At 38.9% G+C, this 25,187-nt stretch overlaps 1 protein-coding gene across 4 annotated transcripts in view; it reads left to right on the plus strand.

The window, feature by feature from the left end:
- Positions 1–21,259, plus strand: part of TCAF1 (TRPM8 channel associated factor 1) — a 51,873-nt gene extending 30,614 nt beyond the window's left edge. For 3 of the 4 annotated variants that reach the window (XM_017511287.2, XM_017511286.2, XM_017511284.2), the window contains exons 3-9: positions 9,757–10,751; positions 11,041–11,138; positions 12,256–12,469; positions 13,128–13,367; positions 14,311–14,648; positions 16,078–16,328; positions 19,267–21,259. In XM_017511287.2, coding sequence (XP_017366776.1) covers positions 9,757–10,751; positions 11,041–11,138; positions 12,256–12,469; positions 13,128–13,367; positions 14,311–14,648; positions 16,078–16,328; positions 19,267–19,276 — 2,146 coding nt within the window. In that variant the 3' untranslated portion in view covers positions 19,277–21,259. Of the gene's footprint in view, positions 1–9,756; positions 10,752–11,040; positions 11,139–12,255; positions 12,470–13,127; positions 13,368–14,310; positions 14,649–16,077; positions 16,355–19,266 lie in introns of all 4 variants that reach the window. The other variant, XM_037732379.1, reaches the window with a different exon arrangement.
- Positions 21,260–25,187: the final 3,928 nt, after the last annotated feature.

The following is a 25,187-nucleotide window of genomic DNA, read 5'->3' on the forward strand; positions in this document are numbered from 1 at the left end:
AAAAAAAAAAAAAAAAAAAAAAAATATGTTTCTAAATACTTCTTATGTCAAAGGAGAAATTATAAATGAAATTAGAAAATACTTAGAACTGAATAAAAATGAAAGCACAACATGTCAAAAATTGTGGAGTGCTATTAAAACAGTGCTAAGAAAGATATGCCTTTAAATACTTTTGTTAGGAAAGAAAAAAGTTGAAACTCAATGAACTATGCTTCCCTATTAAGAATCTAAAAAAGGAAATTGAATTAAACCCAAAATATGGAGAAGAAACCAGGAAATAATAAAGAAGAGAGCAGAAATCTGTGAAACAACATTTTTTTTAAAAAAGTAAATCAGTAAAACCAAAAGATGATTAGTTGAAAATAAATAAATAAATAAATAAATAAATGTGATTAACCTCTAGATAGATTTATGACAACAGGAGAGAGAATGCAAATTATGAATTTCAGGAATAGAAGAAGGAACATTAGTATAGATCCTACAGACATTAAAAGGATAATAAGGAAATATTACAACTTTATGCCAATAAATTTGACAGATGAAATAGACGAATTTCCAGACAGACAAAAATTACCAAAATTGACACAAAAAGAAACATAAAATATATGCTAAATAAATTGAATTGTAATTTTAAACATCCCAACACTAAATGTAATGTGGTACCCTGGATTGGATCCTAAAAGACATTGGTGTGAAGACTGATGACATTTATATAGAATCTGGAATTAGTTAATAGTATTTAATCACTGTTGACTTCTTAGTTTTGACAAACGTTAAATAGATGTTTTACTATTTTTGCAACTTTTCAATTTTCTTACATTTCAAAATAGAAATAGTATTTAAAATAAACAACACAAAGAAAACTCCAGGCCCAGACAGCTTCACTTATGAACTTTATCAAACATTCAAGGAACAAATAATGCTAATCCTACATAACCTCTTTTTAAAACTAGAAAAGAAGGGAAAATTTTCCAACTTGATTTATTAAAATAGCATTTCTCTAATACTGAAACCAGAAAAGGACATTGTAAGAAAAGAAAACTACAAAACAATATCCATCATGAATGTAGATGTAAAAGTTTTTACTAAAATATTAATAGAATACAGAAATATATAAAAAGAATAATACATTATGACCAAATACATAAGGCTATCCTAGATGAATGACTGCTTTAACATTCAAAAATCAGCTTAATTCACCATATTAATAGAATGGATGAGAAAATCCATATAATTCAAGGCTGAGCGTGGTGGCTAATGCTTGTAATCACAGCACTTTGGGAGGCCAAGGTGGGCGGACCATTTGAGGTCGGGAGTTCCAGACCAGCCTGACCACCATAGTGAAATGCTGTCTCTATTAAAATACAAAAATTAGCTGGGCATGGTGACATGTGCCTGTAGTCCTAGTTACTTAGGAGGCTGAAGCATGAGAATCACTTGAACCTAGGAGGCAGAGGTTGCAGTTAACTGAGATCTTGCCTCTGCACTCCAGCCTGGGCAACAGTGTGAGACTGTCNAAAAAAAAAAAAAAAAAAAGAAAAGAAAAAAAGAAAATGAAAAACAATGTAATTCAATAGATACACATATAAAATATTCACAGAATTCAATACCAAATCATACCAAATTATGATAAAATTTCAGCAAATGAGAAATAAAAAGGAACTTCTTCAACCTGATAAAAATGTCTATGAAAAATCTATAGTTAAAAATATTCTTAATGGTAAATACTAAACTTTTCCCTTCTAAGACTGAGAACAAGGCACGGAATAATACCTGCTCTCACCTCTTCTATTCAACATTGTGCTACAAGTCCTAGCCAGTGTAATAAGGCAAGGAAAATAAGGGGTAGAGATTGGAAATTTAAAGAAAAAAACGACTTACTGGGTGTTTTGTTTTTCTAGAACACTGAGCCAAAAAGACAGGAAATGTTTGAATCTTGGTGTCAGAAAACAAATTTAAAAGAAAGGAAAAAAAGAGTTTTACACATTTAGAAGATTTTTAAATGACAAGATCCATTTGAAAATAAAGTCAGCAGAGCATTTCCTAGAATGGAATTATTTTGGTTTTAGAAACATTTGCAAAAAGCATGATCATCTATGTAAAAAAAAATTCTAAAATATCTACAGAAAACTATAATAATCAATTTTAACAAAGTAGTAAGATTCAAAAATCAACTTAGAAAAACCAATTACTTTTTTAATATACTAGCAACCAACAATTGATAGTTAAAATTTTAAAATACAACATTTAAAATAGAACCCGAATTATGAAATACTAAGGGTTAAATTTTACAAAATATGTCCTGAGACCTGTATCGTGAAAACTATAAAACATCACTGAAAGAAATTAAAACTGAAAGTAATGGAGAAATATACCATATTGATGGATCTGAACACTCAATATTTTAAGATGTCTGTTTTCTCCTATTAATCTACACACTTAATGCAGTCCGTAGTTCAAATTGATTCTAAAATCAATATACAAATGAAATGGAAGTAACATAGCCTCATTTCAAGACTTTGTACAGAGATGAAAACACTGTGATATTGGCATAAAGACAGACATGCAGATCAATGAAACACTAGATAGTTTAGAGATAGACCCACAGATTTATGGTCAATTGTTTTTTGATAACGTTGCTCAGGCAATTCAATGAGGAAATGACAGTTTTCAACATATGGTTCTGGAACAAGTGGAAACCCTTATGGAAAAAAGGTGAATTGTGACCCTTACCCCACTCCATAGAAAACAAATATTTAAAAATAGAGCTAGACTTAAATGCAAAAGCTAAAATGTAAAAACTTCTAAATGAAAACATAGGAGAAAATATCTGTGACTTTGACCTTTGCAATTTTTGCCTATATAGGGCACAAAAAGTACATGAACCATAAAAGGAAAACAATTAATAAATTGGGCTTTATTTTTTAAAAGTAAATAACTTCTGCCCTTCAATAGACAGTAATAAAGAAACAAAAAGGCAAGCCATAGACTGGAAGAAAAATATTCACAATACTTACATCTGACAATTGACTTGCATTCAGAGAATACATAGAGAACTCTTACATTCCAATATTGAGACAGCCTGTGTTTGTTTGTTTTTGCTCTTTGAGACGGGGTCTCACTTTCTGTTCCAGGCTGGACTGCAGTGGCACAAACATGGCAGTCAAGCAATCTTCCCTCCTTAGCCTCCTGAGTAGCCAGGAGTACAGGTGCATACCACCACACCTGGCCATTTTTTCAATTTTTTGTAGAGATGGAGTTTTGCCATGTTGCCTAGGCTGTTCTCAGACTCCTGGGCTCAAGCAGTCCTCCTGCCTTGGCCTTCCAAAGTGCTGGTATTATAGGCATAAGATACCACACCCTGTAAATTTTTTTAAGGCAAAATATTTTAACACATTTCACAAAAGATAAAATATGAAAGGCCAAAAAGCCCAAATGATTCTTATTCTCATTAGTAATCAGAAAAATACAAAAACTAAAATCATAAAAATGGCTAAAATTAAAGATTCACTATACCAAGTGTTGACAAGATTGCAGTTGTATGCATTGCCAGTGGAAATATAAAATGACACAACCACTTTGGAAGACAGTCTGGCAATTTCTTACAAAGTTAACTGACAATTAACATACAATTTAGCCATTTCATCACCCAAGAGAAAGGAAAATAAATTAAAAATGGTGAGTTGATTTAAATATTAAAAAAATGGTGCGCAAGGTTCAAAAAATTTATAATATGTTTAATTTGTAAAATATCTGAAACAATATGTATCTATGCACATATACTAGCATCAAAAACAAACAGGGAAAGAACATCTTTTTCCAAGAGAAAGGAAAACATGTCCACACAAAAACTTGTACATTAATTTTTAGGGCAGCAAGCCCAAACCAAAGACTACCCAAATGTCCATCAGCAGATGACAGGATAAACAAAGTGTGGACTATTCCCAGAATGGCATAATACACAGCCATAGAAGAGGATGCATTATAGATAGCTACCACGATATAGATCATTCTCACAAAGTTATTCTGAGTAAAAGAAGCCAAACTCAAAGGAGAACATACTTTATTATTACATTTATATGAAGCTTTAGAAAACACAAGTCTAATGTTTATGGATAGAAAGCACATCAGTGGTTGCCTGTGGTTGTGTGTAGGACCTAGACTGATCATAATGGGCCAGAAGATAGCTTTTGAGGGTGATGGAAAAGTTGTATATTTTCACCGTGATGGTGGTGGTTACTCAGATGTATAAAGTTAGCTCATCAAGATGTACTTTGTGAATTTTATCACATCAATGAAAATGATTGTTAAAAATTGGCATGTTTAAAATTTCAACACCATTTAAATGGATACAATTAGAGAATTCTCATTCTCTTCCCTACTACTTATAATCTGTTCCCATTCACCCCTGTAGGTACCCAATTTCATTGGTTTCTTGATGATTCTTTCCCTGTTTGTTTTTGATGTTTGTGCATAGATACATATTGTTCCATATGTTTCACAAATTAAACATAGCATACTATACATAAATATTTTGAACGTTGCTCACTATTTTCTTTTTTATATTTAAGTCAACTCACCATTTTCAATGTATTTTACTGTGTGTGTGTGTGTGTGTATATATATATATATATACATATATACATATATATGTATATGTATATATAACAAGTTTTGATATACATAGCAAAATGGTTATTAGAGTCAAACTATGTTGAATTTACATATTCAACACCCTCCATAGTTACTTCTCTTCAATATGTGTGTGGTAAAAGCAGCCTACTCTCTTAGCTAACTTTCAGTATACATTATTAAAGATAGTCTTCATGCCATCCATTAGTTGTCTAGGCTTATTCATTTTACCTAACTGAAAATTTGCACCCTTGATTTACTTCTCCCTGTTTCCTCCCCTCCTCATCCCTGGTAACCACCATTGTTTTATTCTCTTTTCTTATTTGACTTTTTTTTAAAAAAAGATTCCACATACATGTGAGATCATACGTTTTTTTTTTTTCCTGTGGCTGACTTATTTTACTTAGTATAATGTCCTGCAGATTTTTCTTTTCTTTGTTTTTCAAGTGGCAGTATCTCCTTCTTTTTAGGGCTGAACAATATTTCATTATACATATATAGATAAAGACGTTGTCTCTCTTTATATATACATACACACACATATATATGTGTGTGTGTGTATATATATATATATATATATACACACACACACACACATGTATATAAATGTTGTATCCATTTCGGTTTGATGTAGCTCCATGTGTTTATTTTTTGCTCTTGTTGCCTGAGCTTTTGGTGTGATAGCCAAAATGATTATTGCCATGGCAATATCAAGATTTTCTTCCTGTATTTTCTTCCAGGAATTTTATGGTTTCAGGTCTTAAGTTTAGGTCTTTAATCTAGTTTGTATTGTTGATATATGTGTATCACAATTGTTTTATCTACTCATCCATTAATGGACACTTATGTTGTTTCTGTAACTTGACTATTGTGAATAATGCTTTGGTGGACAGATATCTCTATGAGATACTGATTTCACTTCCTTTGAGTATATATCTAACAGAGATATATCTAGGACATATAGTAGTTCTATTTTTAATTTCTTTTTGGAACTTCCAAACCATTTTCCATAATGGCTGTACCAATTTACATTTCTACCAACAGTGTACAAGCAGTGTTCCCTTTTCTTCACACCCTTGCTAAGACTTACCTTGTGACTTTTGATAATAGACATCCTAACAGATGTGAGGTGATATCTCATTGTGATTTTGATTTCCATTTCCCTGATGATTAGTGATGTTGAGTATCTCTTCATATACCTCTTAACCATTTGTATGTCTTCTGTGGGAAAATGTCTATTCAATCCCTTTGCCCAATTTTTAATTGGTTTTTAAGGTTTTTGTTTGTTTTTTTTTAATTTTGTTTTGCTATTGAGTTGTATGAGCTCCTTATATATTTTCATATTAATCCCTTATTAGATGTCTGGCTTGCAAATATTTTCTCCCAACCCATGGGCTGCCTTTTCACTCTGTTGGTTGTTCCTTTGGCGGTACAGAAACATTTTAATTTAATATAATTCCAGAAGCTCTCCTGTATGAGGTGTCTGTTGACCCCTGCTGGAAAGTGTCTCCCAGTCAGGAGGCATGGGGATCAGGGACCTACTTGAGGAGACTGTCTGTCCCTTAGAGTGCTGCACTGGGAGATCCACTGCTCTCTTCAGAGCCAGCAGCCAGGAAATTAAGTCTGCTGAAGCTGCGCCCACAGCCGCCCTTCCCCTAGGTGCTCTGTCCCAGGGAGATAGGAGTTTTATCTGTAAGTCCCTGACTGGGACTGGTGCCTTTCTTTCAGAGATGCCCTGCCTAGAGAGGAGGAATCTAGAGAGGCAGTCTGACTACAGGCTTTGCAGAGCTGTGGTGGGCTCCGCCCAGTCCGAGCTTCCCTGAGGATTTGTTTGCACTGTGAGGGGAGAACCGCCTACTCCAGCCTCTGTAATGGTGGATGCCCCTCCCTCCACCAAGCTCTAGCATCCCAGGTCAATTTGAGACTGCTGTGCTGGCAGCAAGAATTTCAAGCCAGTGGATCTTAGCTTGCTGGTCTCTGTGGGGGTGAGATCTGCTGAGGTAGACCACTTGGTTCCCTGGCTTCAGCACCCTTTCCAGGGGGAGTGAACAGTTCTGTCTCGCTGGCATTCCAGGTGCTACTGGGGTATGAAAATAAACTCTGCAGCTAGCTTGGTGTCTACCCAGTGGCCACCCAGTTTTGTGCTTGAAACTTGGGGCCCTGGTGATGTAGGCACCAGAGGGAATTTCCTGGTCTGTGGGTTGCAAAGACCATGGGAAAAGCATAGTATCTGGGCAGGAGTGCACCATTCCTCACAGCACAGTCCCTTACAGCTTCCCTTGGCTACAGGAGGGCATTTCCTGACCCCTCATTCTTCCCGGGTGAGGAGAAGCCCCACCCTGCTTTGGCTCTCCATTGGCTGCACCCACTGTCTAACCAGTCCCAGTGAGATGAGCTGGGTACCTCAGTTGGAGATGCAGAAATCACTGGTATTCTGCATTGATCTCACTGGGAGCTGCAGACCTGGGCCGTTCCTATTCAGCCATCTTGCCAGCCACCTCAAGACTTATTTTCTTTCCATGTATGAAAATTGGGATTATCTGTTTGGCAATTACATTTTTAGTTTAATCAGTAACTTTTTAGAGTAGCCTGTCCCAGTTATTTAAGAGAGAGGCAATATATCTTCTCAGGACTTTCCAATGATAGGCAGTACTTACTTAGAACATTCTTCTCTATTTGTTGCTGCTGTTCCCTTGGGAGTTTAGTTGTTCTTCTCTTTCACGCTGTTAATTTTCATCAAATATTTGGTGGTTCTTGTCTATTTAAATTTTAAATTACATTTAAATCCTAAATTGATCATTAAGGGTTACTGCAGAACATTTTCACGGGACAAATGATAATCCTTGGTCCTTTGTTCTCCTGATCTTCTCTTTCACATGTGTGCAGTTAGATTTTTCTGTGATCAATCAGACTCCATTTGATTTATATTTTTTGTAAATGTTTCCACTATCCCAGTTTGCTCATTGCACCCTTCTCAAAATCCAGTGCTATAATGGATTTATTTATTTATTTATATTGAGATGGAGTTTCACTCTGTCACCCAGGCTGGAATGCATTGGCGTGATTTCAGCTCACGGCAACCTTTGTCTCCTGGATTCAAGCAATTCTTCCACCTCAGCCTCTGGAGTAGCTGGGATTACAGGCATCCGCATCATACCTGGCTAATTTTTGTATTTTTGTAGAGATGGGGTTTCACAAGGATTTATTTTTTTAATAAGTTTTGTTTCATTTCAGAAGAAGGTAAGGAAAAGAAGTAAAATATAACTTATTTTTTCAATGTATGAAAGAATTACTTAGCCCCTTCTGTATATAAGTAATGGCTGTTGGAACTAATAGGCAGATGTCTCTGAGGGTGTGGCTAGACACTGAGCAAGACCTCATGTAGTCTCATTATTCAGATGAAGTTCCAATAACTCAGTGTCTGAGTCTCAGCTTTGCAGGTTTAACTTCTCTCATCTTGTCAGTATGCTCGTATAAAAATCCTGAAGCTGAAGTATTCACTTAGAGCATAGTAGCCCACCTCTTCACTGATTTCACTCATGAAAACAATTAATTTCATGAAATTTGTAAACAAGGCCAGTGCCAGGGCTCATGCCTATAATCCCAGCACTTTGGGAGCCCAAGGCAGGAGGATTGCTTAAGCCCAGGAGTTCAAGACCAACCTGAGCAACATAGTGGAACCCCCTCCCATTAAATTAAAAAATCAAAAATAAAAGAGAAAAAAATATAAACAGAACTCTAATTATACAAACTAAAACACGTTTTTCATTTAATTTTGCATACATGTTTAAAGTACTAAAATAAAAAATGAATTTTAAAAAAATTTTAGAGTCACCAAATTAAATACAGACTATCCAAAATATTGCTTGAATAAAATAAATGTTACAAATCTAGAATATTCTGGTTGGCCTAGCCAGTGACTTCTTTCTCTCATTAGGCAGGCGATCATGGGAAGCAATATTATAATCACCGTAAGCCTCTAATCAGAGCAAGAAGAGACAGCTGAATGATGTTAATGGTTAGTTCTTTATGGAGTTAGAGAGTCATCCACTAATTAGTATGGTGGTCACTTTATCTTTAGTAAATGGTTGCACTTGCTAAGAGGACCATATCTTTCCTACCAGTTAAAGCTCTGCTAGCCATAGAGAATACAGCACAAATACTGAAAATAAGTTGTCCACCTGACCCCCAGTTTTTGGTGTTATCTTATAGCTACATTCTACTATACAATTCCCATAGCTTTACCTAACAAAAGTGACATAACCAACACTGGAATCTCAGGCTCAGAGAGGCCACTCTACTCCTTAACCCCACCTTATCCAGTGTTCCACCTCATTTTGGCTTTGGGGGCATCTTGAGGGCTGCTAGGGTTGGGTTACCCACAGACAGTAAACAGATGATGCTGAGCAAAACCTTATAGCATGGACATGCATCACTCCTGTTGGGCAGGCAGTGGAAAAGTGGAGTTCCAGATGCAGACAGTAAAGTCCTCTTGGGCTCAGGTAACCAGAGGGTCTCAGTAGAGTTGAAGCCAGTCAGTTCCCCTGCCCCACCTTTTGAGATAATAATGATTCTTCTCTAGCACTACTGACTTGGCCTTCCATAGACTTTATTTGTAGGAAATTAGCTGCATGAAATTTATGAACAAGACTTCTTATAAGGAAAAAACATGATTTCCCATATATATATATATATATATATATATATAGAGAGAGAGAGAGAGAGAGAGAGAGATGTATATACGTGCGTCTCTCTGTGTGTGTGTGTGTATGTAGGGGGGGATTTAGAGGATTGAAATAAACATGAACTTAAATCTGGAATATTTAAGACATGGTATTAAGTAAACACAGAAGGGCTCCCTTTGCAATTTCCATTGGAGAGTTTGTGCTCTAAGAATGAGCAGAGCAGAATCAATGCTGAGTCCGTCTGTCACCCCTCTGACAAGCCTCCATACCTAGTGAGGTCAGATCTATCCTTTTTGTTCTCCCAACTTTCCCGTAAGAACTAAAAATAACAATATTAGTAAAGCTAACACATCTATAGCACTCACTGTATGCTGTCCACTGTTCTAAGAGCTCTATACAGAACTGTAGCTCTAATAAAGAATGCATGTGTCTTTTGCAGTTGTGAAGATGACCTCTCCGAGGACAGAGAGGAGCTTCTGCATGGGATTTCAGAGCTGGACATCACCAACTCAGATTGTTTCCCATCCCAGCTGCTAGTGCATGGGGCTTTAGCCTTTCCTCTAGGGTTAGACACCTACCATGGCTGTGTTATAGCGGCTGCCCGCTATGGCCGGGGCCGGGTAGTTGTAACTGGCCATAAGGTATTATTCACTGTCGGTAAACTGGGCCCCTTTCTGCTTAATGCTGTCCGCTGGCTAGATGGGGGCCGCAGAGGCAAGATTGTGGTGCAGACAGAGCTGAGAACCCTGAGTGGCCTGCTTGCGGTGGGGGGCATAGACACCAGTATCGAGCCCAATCTGACCAGTGATGCTAGTGTCTATTGCTTTGAACCTGTGAGTGAAGTGGGGATCAAAGAACTGCAGGAGTTTGTAGCAGAGGGTGGCGGGCTGTTTGTTGGAGCCCAAGCCTGGTGGTGGGCCTTCAAGAACCCAGGAGTGTCCCCTTTGGCTCGATTCCCAGGAAACCTCCTCCTCAACGCCTTTGGCATTAGCATTACAAGCCAAAGCCTTAATCCAGGGCCCTTTCGTACCCCTAAGGCAGGGATAAGGACCTATCACTTCCGCTCCACCTTGGCCGAGTTCCAGGTTATAATGGGCAGGAAGAGAGGAAATGTGGAAAAGGGCTGGTTGGCAAAGCTGGGACCAGATGGTGCAGCTTTCCTGCAGATTCCTGCAGAAGAGATCCCTGCCTACATGTCTGTGCATCGACTCCTGAGGAAGCTGCTAAGTCGATACCGGCTCCCAGTAGCAACCCGAGAGAACCCTGTTATCAATGACTGCTGCAGGGGTGCTATGCTTTCCCTGGCCACAGGGCTAGCCCACTCTGGAAGTGACCTCTCTCTGTTAGTCCCAGAAATTGAAGATATATACAGCAGCCCCTATCTGCGCCCCTCAGAATCTCCTATCACTGTCGAGGTCAACTGCACCAATCCAGGTAAGGAACAAGGGTTGGGAGCTCAGTATTATGGGAATGGGGGAATGGGAACAGGCTGACTTCAGCAGTCCATTTCAGGGACCCAGTCGTGTCCAGAGGGCAGTCTCCATCCTTTACCATGAACTTTGAAGAAGATAAGGGTTAGGATTTTAAGTACTGTTTGGAAGAGTTGAATCAGGGCAGCGTGGAGGGGGAAGATAGGTGCTTATGAAGGGTCTCTGGTGATGCTGGGTGAAGATGGCATCACGGAGGAGGGATAAAGTCTGTCTGTCCCTCCTGCTTTTGGCAGGTACCAGATATTGCTGGATGAGTACTGGGCTCTACATACCTGGAAGGCAAATTATAGAAGTCTCATTGCCTGAAGCTGCTGCCTCTGCTGACCTGAAGGTAAGGCCATCCCCCATCTCACCACGTAACATGGAACCCAAAGGCTCTTTCTAGCACAGTCAGTATCTTATTCAATTCTCACAAAGTCCTATTGGTAATACAGAGCAGGTGATTTTACCCTTGTTTTAAGGATGAGGTAACTGAGGTGCAGAAAAGCTGACTGGCTGATTGAAATGCATAGAGCTGATACAACTAAGTGTCCAGGACTGAAACCTAACTAATTTCTGGTTCTTAACTTTTGTGCTTTTGACTTGTGTCCTAGAGTAGGGAATAAGAGAGGTATCAAATGGAAGGTAACCTAGCACAGAGTAGGCATTCAATATATCTGAGTTCACTGTTCATCCCCATATCCATTCCCATGGTAGCACAAGGTCCTTCTGACTTCAGCTTCCTCCCCAGCACACCCAAGACCATTCCTCGATTGCCCAGTTCACCTTCCCTCTTTCACCTTCACATAGAGATACACCCGACTTGCACAATTAGTTTTCTGTCCTGCTCTATCCCCCTTGAGGGTAACGGTGATGGTTAGCCTCTATTCTGTGCCTGTGCCTATCCTGGAACTTGGTTAGCATAAACCCAGGGAAAAGAATCCTAGGACCTTACCAAGTACCTGCCCAGAAAGAGAGCTTGGAAAAAGGGGAGAAATTGAATCAATCCTCGACTAGCTTAGCCAGATCACATCTCCCACTGGGTCCTCCCTCTGATCAGCAAAATGCAGGGTTCCCTCTGCTCCATTCTGAATGCCAGAATCACCACCATGAGCTAGGCAACCGAGTGTTCTGTTTCTTAGCAACACCAAGGGACTGGGCATGGGAGTCAGCCCTCCTCAGAATTGGCCTTATAGGTTACACCTGGCACCCCTCATATTAATGTCTAACATGACCCATTGTGGAGCTATTTGAATACCTTGGGAAAATATTTATACATAATTCAGTCCATCTGTCTCAAGGAATGCTACAGTTTCATGGGGTTATCACACATGGTTCATCAGTGGTGGGAAGGTTGGGCTTGCTTGGAGTCATGGCTGAATGACCCATCCTGAGTCCCTTGCTGGGCTCTCTTCTTCCACCCACTCATGCCCCATGATGACTCCATGGGGGATATTTCTCTGTTCCAGATACAGATTGGCTGCCACACAGATGACCTGACCAGGGCCAGCAAGCTTTTCCGAGGCCCACTCGTGATTAACCGGTGCTGCTTGGACAAACCCACAAAGTCGATCACATGCCTCTGGAGTGGACTCCTCTATATAATTGTGCCTCAGAACAGCAAACTGGGTTCTGTGTCCATCACCGTGAAGGGGGCTGTGCATGCTCCATACTACAAGCTGGGTGAGTGGAAGCCCGGGTGCCCCTGAGGGAATGGGAAGAACTGGGATGAGGACTCCAGAGAGCATGGGAATCCAGGAGGTGACTAGAGCCTGTTTGTGCAGAAGGAGAGAGATGCGGACTATCGGAGGAAGGAGGGTCAGCGTCCTTAGATTCAGCTTTGGGGTTGTACAGATAAAGACAAAACCACATACTAGGGGACTTCATAGAAGAAAGATAGCGAAAAGGGATATGGCCTCAGCAAACTAACGCAGGAACAGAAAACCAAACACTATGTGTTCTCACTTATAAGTGGGAGCTGAACAACGAAAACACATGGGCACAAGGAGGGGAATAACACACACTGGGGCCTGTCAGTGGTGTGGGTGGGGAGGGCAGGCAGTCAGAGGGAGAGCATCAGAATAAATAGCTAATGCATGCAGGGCTTCATACCTAGGTGATGGATTGATAGGTGCAGCAAATCACCATCACACACGTTTACCTGTGTAACAAACCTGTATGTCCTGCACATGTATCCCGGAACTTTAAATTAAATTTTTTTAAAAAAGAGGAGGGATATGGCAGTTCATGATTTTGGTATTCCCTTCCTGGAGTCCAAGTTGTATGTTGTGATTTAAGGGATTTGGGAAAGTATTTCAAGCTCCATGGTCTCTCTTCCTAGGGGAGACAACCCTGGAGGAGTGGAAGAGGCGTATCCAGGAGAATCCAGGGCCCTGGGGAGAGCTGGCCACAGACAACATTATTCTGACTGTGCCAACTGCAAATCTTCGTACTCTGGAGAACCCTGAGCCGGTGCTCCGCCTCTGGGACGAGGTGATGCAGGCTGTGGCACGACTGGGAGGAGAGCCCTTCCCTCTGCGTCTGCCACAGAGGATTGTTGCCGACGTACAGATCTCAGTGGGTGGGTACTCCAAGCTCTGTGCATGCTGCCTCTGAGTGCCTTCCGGTCCTTCATCAGTCATGCAGTGAGCAACTAGTAGGGCAAACATATTTTTCTAGCAAGACATATAGATGTATCCTTGCTATTTAAATGGGAAGGAAATGTATATAAAATATATTATAAACTGTTATACACACACACACATATATATATATATATATATATATATATATATATAACTGATCATATATATATATGAGATATATATATATCAGTTTAGGTCAGCATGTCAAGGACATCAAGAAATACCACCTGAGCTTTCACAGGCATCCATCAGGGACTTCAAGCTGGTAAAAATGGCAGAGGGCCTTGACCTAGGTCAGAGTTGTTGGGTTAAAACAGGGAATTTTAAAACTTTAAGAAGACATTGAATGAAGTGATCTTTGCCTGTGGGCCAAGGAACATGAAAAATGAGGGAAATATATGGACAATAAAGAACCATGGGAATTTCTCATTTTCTTCTCTTACACAGATGTTCACTATAAACTTATGTCAATGTGGCAAGTCCATATCTGGACAATGAGAGAGGAGCTATCCTTAAAGAGCTTTGAATTTTGAGAAAAGGTTATAGTGACACAGGTTTACATGGATAAGACATCCTCATCAAATTAGAAAATTGAACGGTAAAATGAATGGCTCCTTATGCATAAGCTGTTTCTCCTTCCATAGCCACACTATTTCGGGTCAGAGTGAAGATGAAGGAATTCTTACAGAATGAGAAGAGGAGAAGAAACACCTAGCAGGGTTGTGGTTTGGGCTGCTTTTCAGAGCTTTTCTGAGTATTATGGTGTGCTGAAATTTGGCTGGGGTTACTGAGTATTTTGAAACAGACACAATACAGAGAATTTTATGAGTTGGATCGAGAGGCCCCTAACTCTCTCTTCCCTCCTTCTGCATTTTCCAGGCTGGATGCATGCAGGGTACCCCATCATGTGCCATCTGGAGTCAGTGCAGGAGCTCATCAATGAGAAGCTCATCAGAACCAAGGGGCTGTGGGGCCCTGTCCACGAGCTGGGCCGCAACCAGCAGCGGCAGGAGTGGGAGTTCCCACCACACACCACCGAGGCCACCTGCAACCTGTGGTGTGTGTATGTGCATGAGACGGTCTTGGGCATTCCTCGAAGCCGTGCCAATATTGCTCTGTGGCCCCCAGTTCGGGAGAAAAGAGTCAGAATCTACCTGAGCAAGGGTCCCAATGTGAAAAACTGGAATGCATGGACCGCACTAGAAACGTATTTACAGGTACTGGGCAAGAATGGCGGGTGAGGGGGGACCCCTACTGTGGGGACCATCAGGGCAATGGTCAGATAATGTTCTAGTGGCCCAGAAGACCTCCCATGGCCCCTGTCTGCCATACTAGGATACAGGAGACTCCGACAATGTCCAACTGTGACAGAATGCTCAAGTGGATTTAATCTCTTGAGCCTCACCTTCCACCCCATAGAGATAAATGATAGTAAATAGAAAGCACTGAGAAAAGTTAAAAATGGTAGAGACAAATAAGGTACTATACATACACTCACTCACTCTGGCTTTAAAGCCAGGCATATCCGAGACTGAAGCCAAACTCTCCTACTTAATAGCTATCTAAAACCAAACAGTCCCTGCCATACACATAATCCATAGTATATGACTTTTTTTTTTCCTTAGATGAATGTGCCATCTTCTCATTATGCCTTGGCAGTGCCTCAGAGTCCCCATTATATGGGCAATCCAAGAGTCCTGAGTGACTAGGACAAGGAGGTGGCCTTGCCTTTGACCAGTTGTTTAATGCCCGGTTCCCTCCCTGCAATGCCTGGATCAGTTCCTCAGTTCCTGACATGGAACTGGAGAGTTTCATCAACTTGAACTTCAGAACTCAGTCGCAGGCCGGGCATGCTCTATTCTGGTTCTTCCACCTGCTGGAGGCTTTTGCATTCATTCCCACTGCTGTGAGAATTATGGGAAACAGTCATGGAGGCTCCACTTTTACTCTGCTATGGCTGCTTTGCCCCAGGAACACAAGTGTCTCATTGGTGAAATAAACGTGAAGTTGGTCTGCAGAACTGCTCAAGTGCTTCATAATTCAAGCTGTGTAACTCAACAGCCTCAGGATGGCTGCCTTTTTCAAAAATTACAACTTAATTCTAGTTACCCAGACAACCTGCAGCCTTCTACTTTGACCCAATTCACGTTTTTCCCCAAAGGCCATTTTAGTAGCCTTGCAAATTGACACAGATTTATGATTAATGAGGATTTCTTTGTGCCAGGATGAGGTGGAAATTTCCCTATTGTTGTGGTTTTGGTTTTCAACTCTGAGAGAAAGAGGATTTTTCCAATTCTGCCTATTTTCATTCCTTGCGTAATATCCTGTCTCTGTTTGCATGATCTAGTGGAATATATGGATAATGATACTGGTAGAAAACAGAGTAAGTATTGCAGTTATTACCATGGCTGTCACTGACCGAGTGTCCACTTGTTGTTCAGTACCATGCTGGCCCCAAGGCCCTTCCTAAGATTAGAATGTGGGAGAGCAGGGCATGAGGCCAGTAGGTAAAATGGAGAGCAAGTCAGTGATAGATGTGAAGCTGATGGTAAGGGGTTACATACACTAAGTTCACTTATTATAGTGGTTGTTGTTGGACCCTCTTTTATTTCCAAATCTCATCTGTATTTTTCATTCTCTTTCCAGCTACAGGAAGCCTTTGGTTGGGAGCCATTCATCCGTCTCTTCACCGAGTATAGAAACCAGACCAACTTGCCCACAGACAACGTTGACAAAATGAATCTGTGGGTCAAGATGTTCTCCCACCAAGTGCAGAAGAATCTGGCTCCATTCTTTGAGGCCTGGGCCTGGCCTATCCAGAAGGAAGTGGCTACCAGCCTGGCCTATCTGCCTGAATGGAAGGAAAATATTATGAAATTGTACCTCCTCACACAGATGTAAGGAGTGCCCATCGAGGTGGCAGGTAGAGAGGTTTGGGGAGGTAGGCAGAGGTGGGGATTCACTCCTCTACCTCTGCCTCCCAGGGTCTGGCCTTATCCTGCTAGTTCATTGCCCTATACCTTATTACCGACTCCTGTCTCAAGGAAGTGGGTTCAGAATCAGCCAAAAGTGGAATTAGAATTTTTCAGGTGCAAGGGCTTCTGTTTCTGCATCTTGTTCCTCTGCTCTCAACTGTCAGATTCCCTCTTGCCCCTACACTGGCCCAGTTCTGAGAGCCTTGGCACCTATTTCTATATCAGTCCTGGATTCACCACCATAGGCCGTAGCCCAGAGTGGGTAGTTCTCATCTTAGCATTCTGAGGACTCTCTTTGGGCTTTTGTTTTTTATCGGTTGTTCCAAAAACTTGACCGTAGAATTCAACTGGAACACAAATTTACCATGAGACCCAGAGAGCTCCCTGATGGGCTCATATACTTTGTGACTTGAGCAGTTTTCAAAGTGCTACACCAGCATTCTGGCATAGTGGGAAGAGCCTAGAACTAGGTAGGGTTAGCTCTTGGGAGAGTCATTTCAACTTGGTACCCTCATTTCCTGTGTGTAAAATGTGGATAAAAATTCCTGGTTCACAGGGTTGTTGTGGAGGTTCAGACTGATAATTCTGAAGAGACTTGTGAGGTCTGTAGAACATGTCATCTAAGGGGTTTTTCTATTTTATGCTGGTCCACAGGATAATGAACTTACTACTTTCCATCCTCTCTCCAGAATTTAAAGGTTGGGATAACTCTCTCTACAGGTAGCTTCCCTGTGTCCAAGTCCTGGTTCGTTCACGTGCTAGTTGTATAACCTGGCAATTTCCTTAACTTCTCTGTGACTTAATTTTCTCATCTATAAAATAGGATCTATTTCATAGGATTATTGTGAGGATCACATTTTATAATACCTCTAAAAAGTAATAGAAACAGTCCCTGGCAGGTAGTAGCTGTTGAGAAAATGTCAACTGCCATTATTATTATCTAATTGACTCAATATCCTTTATGAGCTAGACTTTACTTATGTTTACAGAGGCAGTTATAGTTAATCCTAGCCTAGCCCATCTTACTTTTTATACGGTAGCCTCTGAAAGGATTATGCTATGTTGCCTTATGAATCTGAAAGAAGAACTCTAAATTCACAAGTTTTTTTAAAATAGCTAAAAAATTTAGTTTTTCTTAAACTTCGATTGGTAAAGCTATTTTTAAAAACCCCATTGTGAATTTGGAGCTCTTCCTTGGATTTCCTTACCCAATTCTGTCTTAAAGATCAAATTCCTGGATTAAATCAAGAGTAGATGTTTTGAAGAAACCAGATCAATTCTATGATGACATTTGTCTTTAACAAACAGTGGGTATCCGGTTTCATAACAGTGTTTATATTTCTGTAACACAGATTCAAGACACAATCCCTTTCAAGAGTTACCAGTTTGGCAGACAAAGTCCACACACATAGAGGACTTTACTCTGAAATAATATAATTGGATAGAGTTAACCTAAACTTATTTTCTTTTAATTTTATTCAGAATCCCCCATTTCTTTATAGTTTTAACTAAAGTTGGGTCCCTTGGGTTGATGTTGTATAAATCCAGCCACTTTTTCTTTAGTTTACTTTTTATTTTAGTTATTTTAATATATCATTTTATTTGCTTAATTGGTAATTGGGTGCATATGTATACTGTAAGATTTGACCTATAGAGATTTTTCTTTGGATTTATTTCTTTTTTTTTTGAGATGGAGTTTCACTCTTGTTGCCCAGGCTAGAATACAATGGCACAGTCTCGGTTCACTGCAATCCCTGCCTCCCAGGTTCAAGTGATTCTCCTGTCTCAGCCTCTTGAGTAGCTGGGATTATAAGCACCTGCCACCAACCCCAGCTCTATTTTGTATTTTTAGTAGAGATGGGGCTTTACCATGTTGGCCAGCCTGGTCTTAAACTCCTGACCTCAGGTGATCCACCCACCTCAGCCTCCCAATAGATTTCTTTATCATATTATTTGTCAGACCTAGGAGTGTTTATCCTGATTACATGAATATCCATTGTCTAGGTGCTTTCAATATTACACACTGGATATTCGTTCAACATTTAAAATAATTGTTATCAATTATTGGGTGTGTAACAATTATACTGGTTCCTTTCTATAGACTGTTTCATTTAATCTTCACAATAATCTCATGACATGGAAACTATTATCACTCCCATTTTATTTTATGAAAGAGAGAACTGAATTTAATGAAGATAAGGTAAATTATCTAAGGCTATATTGCTAATAAGTGATTGATCTGGGATTTGAATTCAGGCATTCTGGTTACAGAATGGACATTCATAACTACAGTGCTTTGAATGATGCAATCAATGGGTAAATAAAGAAGCCAACCAGCAAACCAAAGGATCATTATGTCTCTACTTGCCAGACCTTTGGCTGCATATACTTATGCATCATCTCCTTTTGTCAGAACAAAAAGTCATTTTGTTTAGCCCAAATGACAATTCAAAGAATTTAAGGTAGGCTCCTGAAGCACGTCCCAGTAGATAGTGCTGGACTGAGCCCTTTAGCATCAGCCAGGTCTTTTAGGTTCTGAGTTGTTCAAAATTCAGTTATTCTTTCTAGGGTACCACTAAAGTGTTTGCTGGATTTTGAATGATGGGCTGTTTCAGCGAAGTACCTAACTCCCAAAGATCCCAAACATTGCATATACTCAGAGAGGAAATTAGATTCTCCATATTTGAGAAGAATATTTGTATCCATTTTTCCCTTTTTGAATATATTTTTAGTAGCACATCCTGGGGATATATTTAAAATATTAAGTTATCCATGTTTCTTCCCTGTCTAAAAGCCTTCAGTGGGATTTCTAATTAAAGATGATGGACTAAACATAAGTTTACCTTCCCTCCCTCGCCAGGCCCCACTGAAGTTGAAGTCAAGAAATGTAAAAAAGGAATTGACACATCTCAGAAAAGAAAACTGATGGGATTTGGTTATAAGTGAAGAAGATCTCAGCACATTTCTGGAAGAGAGAAAGTGAATGAAGCATGATAAGGAAAGTGAAGAACCTTTCAGATAGACTATAAGCTGATCTGAACATAACCCCACAGAGACTTGAGCACCTGAAAAGTTTGTCTACTGAAGAATTACTCCAGTTGTAAAATTGAGCCCTACCCTACCCTCCCCCAACTCTTAGGCACAGAACATGGGCAGTCTCCACTATTGATACCAGTTAAAAACTCCTTGTTGTTGTTGCTGTTGTTGTTTGTACAAAGGAATTGAACAAACTGCCTGCAGAGAGGTAAGAGTTAGTGCTCCAGAATAAAATTTCTCTTCTATTAGAAATAAGTGCCCCTACCCCCAGCCAGTCAGTGAATTCTCTACTGACAGTTGAAACCTCCTACTGAAGTGCTGTTGCCTTCAGGTATAGAATAGGTTTCCTGAAGAAACAGACCTAACCATACAACAGCAGAGGAAACCCACACCAGCTGTTATAGAAGTCAACAATTATGTTGATTCTTAAACGGGAACAGTGAGCTGGAAATTCCCAGACATGGGTGGTGGGGAGGGAAGAAGAATAAGAGAAATCACCAGGTAGAATTAGGGGCCTTGAAAATATAACAAACTTTGAGGGAAACAAAGAAAATGTGGAAAAAATAATTTTAATTCTATCTTTAGAGAGATTTGAGGTGTATTTATAAGATGAAAACAGGATACTACAAAAAAAAAAACAGAAAACTCAGGAGTTTGAGACCAGCCTAGGCAAGATGGCAACACCCTGTCTCTACAGAATACTTTTAAAAATTAGCCAAGCATGGTGGCATGTGCCTGTGGCCCTAACTACTTGGGAGGCTGAGGTGGGAATATCACTTGAGCCCAGGAGTTCAGGGCTGCAGTAAGCCATGATGGTGCCACTGTACTCCAGCCTGGGGGACAGAGTGAGACCCTGTCTTAGAAAAGAAAGAGAAAACTGAGAATAAGAAGAGCTATTTGAAAATAAAATAAGACTGCTAAAAGGATTCGGTATACAATCTGGAAAATAAAGTTGAGGGAATCTCCCCAGATAAAGAGCAAAAAGAGAAAATATGAAGAAAGAAAAGAGACACAGACAATCAATATTTAATGTTAGGAGTTCCTGGAAAAGAGGATGTAGACAATGTAGGTGAAGAAATAAAAAGAATTGAAGAACAGAGCAAGCTAAGTCTCCAGATTGAAAGCACTCAAAACAATCTACATCTAGACACAATTCTGTAAAATTTCGGAATATTAAGGATGGAAGGAAGATATTAAAGTGGCCAGGGAGAAAGCAAATGAGGTCATCATGCTTAGCTCAACAAAAAAAATGGGTGAGAAATAGACTGCTAACAGATTTGTCATCAGCAAAAGTGAATGCCAGAAGTCAATGGATCAACATCTTCACATAGCTTATAGAAAATTTTTGTACCTAGGATTTTATAGTAAGGCAAACTGTCAAGAAGAATATCTAAGTGAAGACATTTTCTGACAGACAAATTTTCAGAAAGTCTACCTCCTTTGCACCCTTACTGAGGAAGTGTCTTGAGGAAGTTCTTCAGCAAAATGAGGATGAAAACCAGGAAAGAAGAAATAGGATCCATAAAACAGTGGACCTTACTTAGGATGTCTCATTCTAGAGTGATAATTATCCAAAAGGATGTCTTACTCTAGAGTGACAGCTATCCATCAGACTAATTTCAGGTGAGAGCACATTGTCTTGGGCTTTCTGGGAAGAATGTCCATTCAGTGCCATAGATGGTATCACCGAAGAGCTGGAATGCTTGAGAAGATGATTTAGTCAAGAAAAAAGAAAGGCAAATCAACAATATGTCAAAAAATTCATGTCCAATTGTAGAGCAAAATAAAATAAGACATGATTTTAAGTTATTCATGAAGAATAAGGAGAGGCTTGATAGGTACATTTCCTTTTCTGTGGCACAGGCATGATAACATTGGGTGTGTAGGGAAGAAAATATCCTAGCTTGTACTAGGCTCTCAGTAAGAAGCATTTAAATTGCCAAAATAATGTCGATAGCATTTGTTAGTATTTAGTGTTCAGATCAGCCTATTGACAATGTATGAAAGGCTTCATTTTTCATATTCAGAACTGAAGTTGAAAGTAATGCTGACAAAGATTGAGAATTAGAGGAAGAGTGGTGGAATGAAAGGTAGAAATACATATTCAAAGTGGGGATGCAAAAATATTCAGTTAATGGAACAAGAACTGGAGGATTAGTATATTGTTCAAAGCTATAAATCAATAGATGTATTAAAAAGTGACGTAACTAGCAAACATTTGGAGAGAGATGGACAAAGGAAAGTGACGACAGCGTAAGTTGAATACTTATCTTTTGTAATGGGGAATTATTAAAGATCGTGTAAAGTCAGTAAGTCAAGAAATTATTGTTCAAACATATTATTTAAAGTTAGAAAGGTAGTTACCAGATAATCTAAAATAAATATCATTAAATACATTTCCTCTAGGGAATAGGACTAGATTTCAAAAGGGTGGGATGGGAAACTGTGTTTTTCTTTTTAAGTTCTTCTGTACTATTTAATTTTTTACCTTGTGCATGTATTAATTCAAAAAAATCTTAATAAACTCAAATAAAAATCTTCCAGTGACTTCACATTGATTAAGATGTAAGCCAACTAAAGGTTTTAACATGGTTTTCAAGGTCCTCAAGTATCTGGGTCCACCTGATGTGTCCAGGCTCATGATATCTCCCCACTAGTCTCTATTTCCAACCACATTAAGTATCTTCCAGTTATTAAAACACACTTCACATTCTTTTGTTTGTACAGGTTTTCCACAAAAAACAAAGCCTACTGCTGATCTTATCATGCCTGGTGAGTAAGCTTACTATCTAGTGGGTTTTTTAATATTTTTTGAATGAAGGAATGTCCAGTAGAGCCCTGAATGTAGTTTGCCAACTTCATTCTTTTCCAGGAAGGCCTTTGATGTTTGCCCTTGTTCTGGGAAACATTTCAAGAAGGACCATCCAGGGCCCTAAGCTTTTCTGCATTCCTCTTCATTTGACAGCTTTAATAAGTTTTAGTGTTACATGAGGCCAGCTGGCGTCAGGATTTCTGTCCACCTGTCAGTCTCCCTGATGTGCTCTTTGCCACTTTCCTTGAACATCGTAACCTGTTTTCAGCTATTTTTAACCCTGTACCTGGGAGAAACAGTCAACTATCTAATGGAAATATGTAGTCCACTAAGCTCCGTTTTTATTTTACTTTTAATTGACTCATAATAGTTGCACATATTTATAGGATATAGTGTAATGTTTTGATACATGTATACATTGTGTGATGATCAAATCAGGATATTTCGCTTATTTTTCACCTCAAACATTTATCATTTCTTTGTGATAAGAACATTAAAAATCCTCCCATTTAGCCGTTTTGGAATATAGAATTTAATATTGTTACTATAGTCACCCTACCGTGCAATAGAACACCAGAACTACTCCTGCTATCTAACTGAACCTTTGTACCTGTTGATCAGTCTGTCCCCATCTCCCTTGGCCCACTACTGTCCCAAGCCTCTGGCAACCACTATTCTACTCTCTACTTGAATGAAATCAACTTTTTAAATTATACAGTCCACTTTTGTGTGAGATTGTATGGTATTTGTCTTTCCATGCCTGGCTTATTTTACTTAACATAATGTCCTCTGGGCCCAATGACAAAATTTCTTTTTTATGGTTGAATAGTATTCCATTGTGCATAAATGTCACATTTTCTTTATCCGTTCTTCCACTGATGGAACTTAGGTTGATTCCATGCAGGTATTGTAAATACTGCAATAAACATGGAAATGCAGATATCTCCTCCACATAACTGATTTTGTTTCCTTTGGATATATACTCAGTGGTGGGATTCTGGATCATATGATACTTTTTAAATTTTTTTAGGAACCTTCATTCTGTTTTCTATAATTGCTGGACTAATTTACAACAACATATCCAATTTCCCATTTCTTCACATCTACACCAGCATTTATTATTTGTTGTCTTTTTGTTAATAGCCATTCTAACTGGACTGAGGCAGTATGTCATTACGGTTTTAATTTGCACTTCCCTAATGATTAGTGATGCTAAACATTACTGTGTCTTCTTTAGAGAAAGGTCTATTCAGGCATTTTGCCCATTTTTAAATGGCATTATTTATTTTTCTGCTATTGAGTTGTTTGAGTTTTCTGTATAGTCTGGGCATTAATCCCTTGTCAGATGCACAGTTTGCATATGTTTTCTCCCATTCCTTAAGTCATCTTCAATCTGTTTGCTTCCTTTGCTGTACAGGAGCATTTTAGTTTAATACAGTAACATTTCTCTATATTTGCTTTTGTTGTCTGCTTTTGAGGTCTTATTCAAAAAATTCTTGCCCAGACCAATGTCATCACGTGTTTTTCCCATGTTTTCTTCTAGAATGCTTATGGTTTCAGGTCTTATATTAAAGGCTTTAATCAATTTTGAACTGATTTTTACATATGGTGAGAGATGGGGTCTAATTTTATTCTTCTACACGTGGATATTCAGTTTTTCCAGTGCCCTTTATTGAAGATTATGTCCTTTTCCTAATGCATGTTGTTGACACTTGTTAAAAATCAGTTGGCTGTAAGTACATGGATTTATTTCTGTTCTGTATTCTGTTTCAGTTACTGATGTGTCCATTTTTATACTAGTACCATGTTGACTTGGTTACTATAGCTTTGCAGTATATTTTAAAGTCAGGTAGTGTGGTGAATCAAGCTTTATTTTCGCTCAAGATTGCTTTGACTATTTGAGGTCTTTTGTGGTTTCTTAGAAGTTTTAGGTTTTGTTTTCTATTTCTGTGAAGAATAGGGATTGAATTAGTAAATTGCTTTGGATAATATGGACTTTTGACAATATTAAATTTTTCAATTTATTATCTTTCCATTTATTTGTGTCCTTTTCAATTTATTTCATCTGTGTTTTATAGTTTCCACTCTAGAGATCTTTCACCTCCTTGGTTAACTATATTCTTGGGCATTTATGTATAGCTATTTTCAATGGATTGTTTTCTTAATAGCTGTTTTAGATAGCTTGCTATTAGCATATAGAAACACTACTGATTTTTGCATGTTGTTTTTGTGTCCTGCAACTTTACTGAATTTATTTATTCTAACAGGTTTTTTGTGGAATCTTTAGCATTTTCTACATATAAGATCATGTCATCTGCAAACAAGGACAATTTGACTTCCCCCTTTCCTATTTGGATGCCTTTCATTTCTCTTGCCCAATTGCTCTGGCTAGGACTTCCAGTACTAAATTGAACAAAAGTGGTAAAAGTGGCATCCTTGTCTTGTTACAGATCATAGAGGAACAGCTTTCAACTTTTTCTTTTTCAGTATGATGTTATCTATGAGCTTGTCATTTATGGCCTTATGTTGAGGTATATTACTTCTATATCTAATTTGTTGAGAATTTTTATCATGAAGGCATGTTAAATTTTATTAAATGGTTTTTTCTTGTCTATTGAAATGATTATGTCATTTTTGTCCTTCATTCTGTTAATGTGATGTATCACATTTATTGATTTACATATGATGAACCATCCTCACATGCCTGGGATGAATCCCACTTGATTGTGGTGAATTACCTTTTCAATATGCTGTTAAATTTTTTTCACTCTCATTTCATTAAATATTTTTGCATATATGTTCATAAAGGAGATTGGCCTGTAGTTTTATTTTTGTGTTGTATCCTTGTCTGTGATTGATAATGTTGGCCTCAGAGAATGAGTTTGGAATAATTTCCTCTTAAACCTTTTAGAATAGTTTGAAAAAAAATGAAA

Source organism: Cebus imitator, unplaced genomic scaffold (genome assembly GCF_001604975.1).
Source record: "Cebus imitator isolate Cc_AM_T3 unplaced genomic scaffold, Cebus_imitator-1.0 Scaffold446, whole genome shotgun sequence".
Taxonomy (NCBI): Eukaryota; Metazoa; Chordata; class Mammalia; order Primates; family Cebidae; genus Cebus; species Cebus imitator.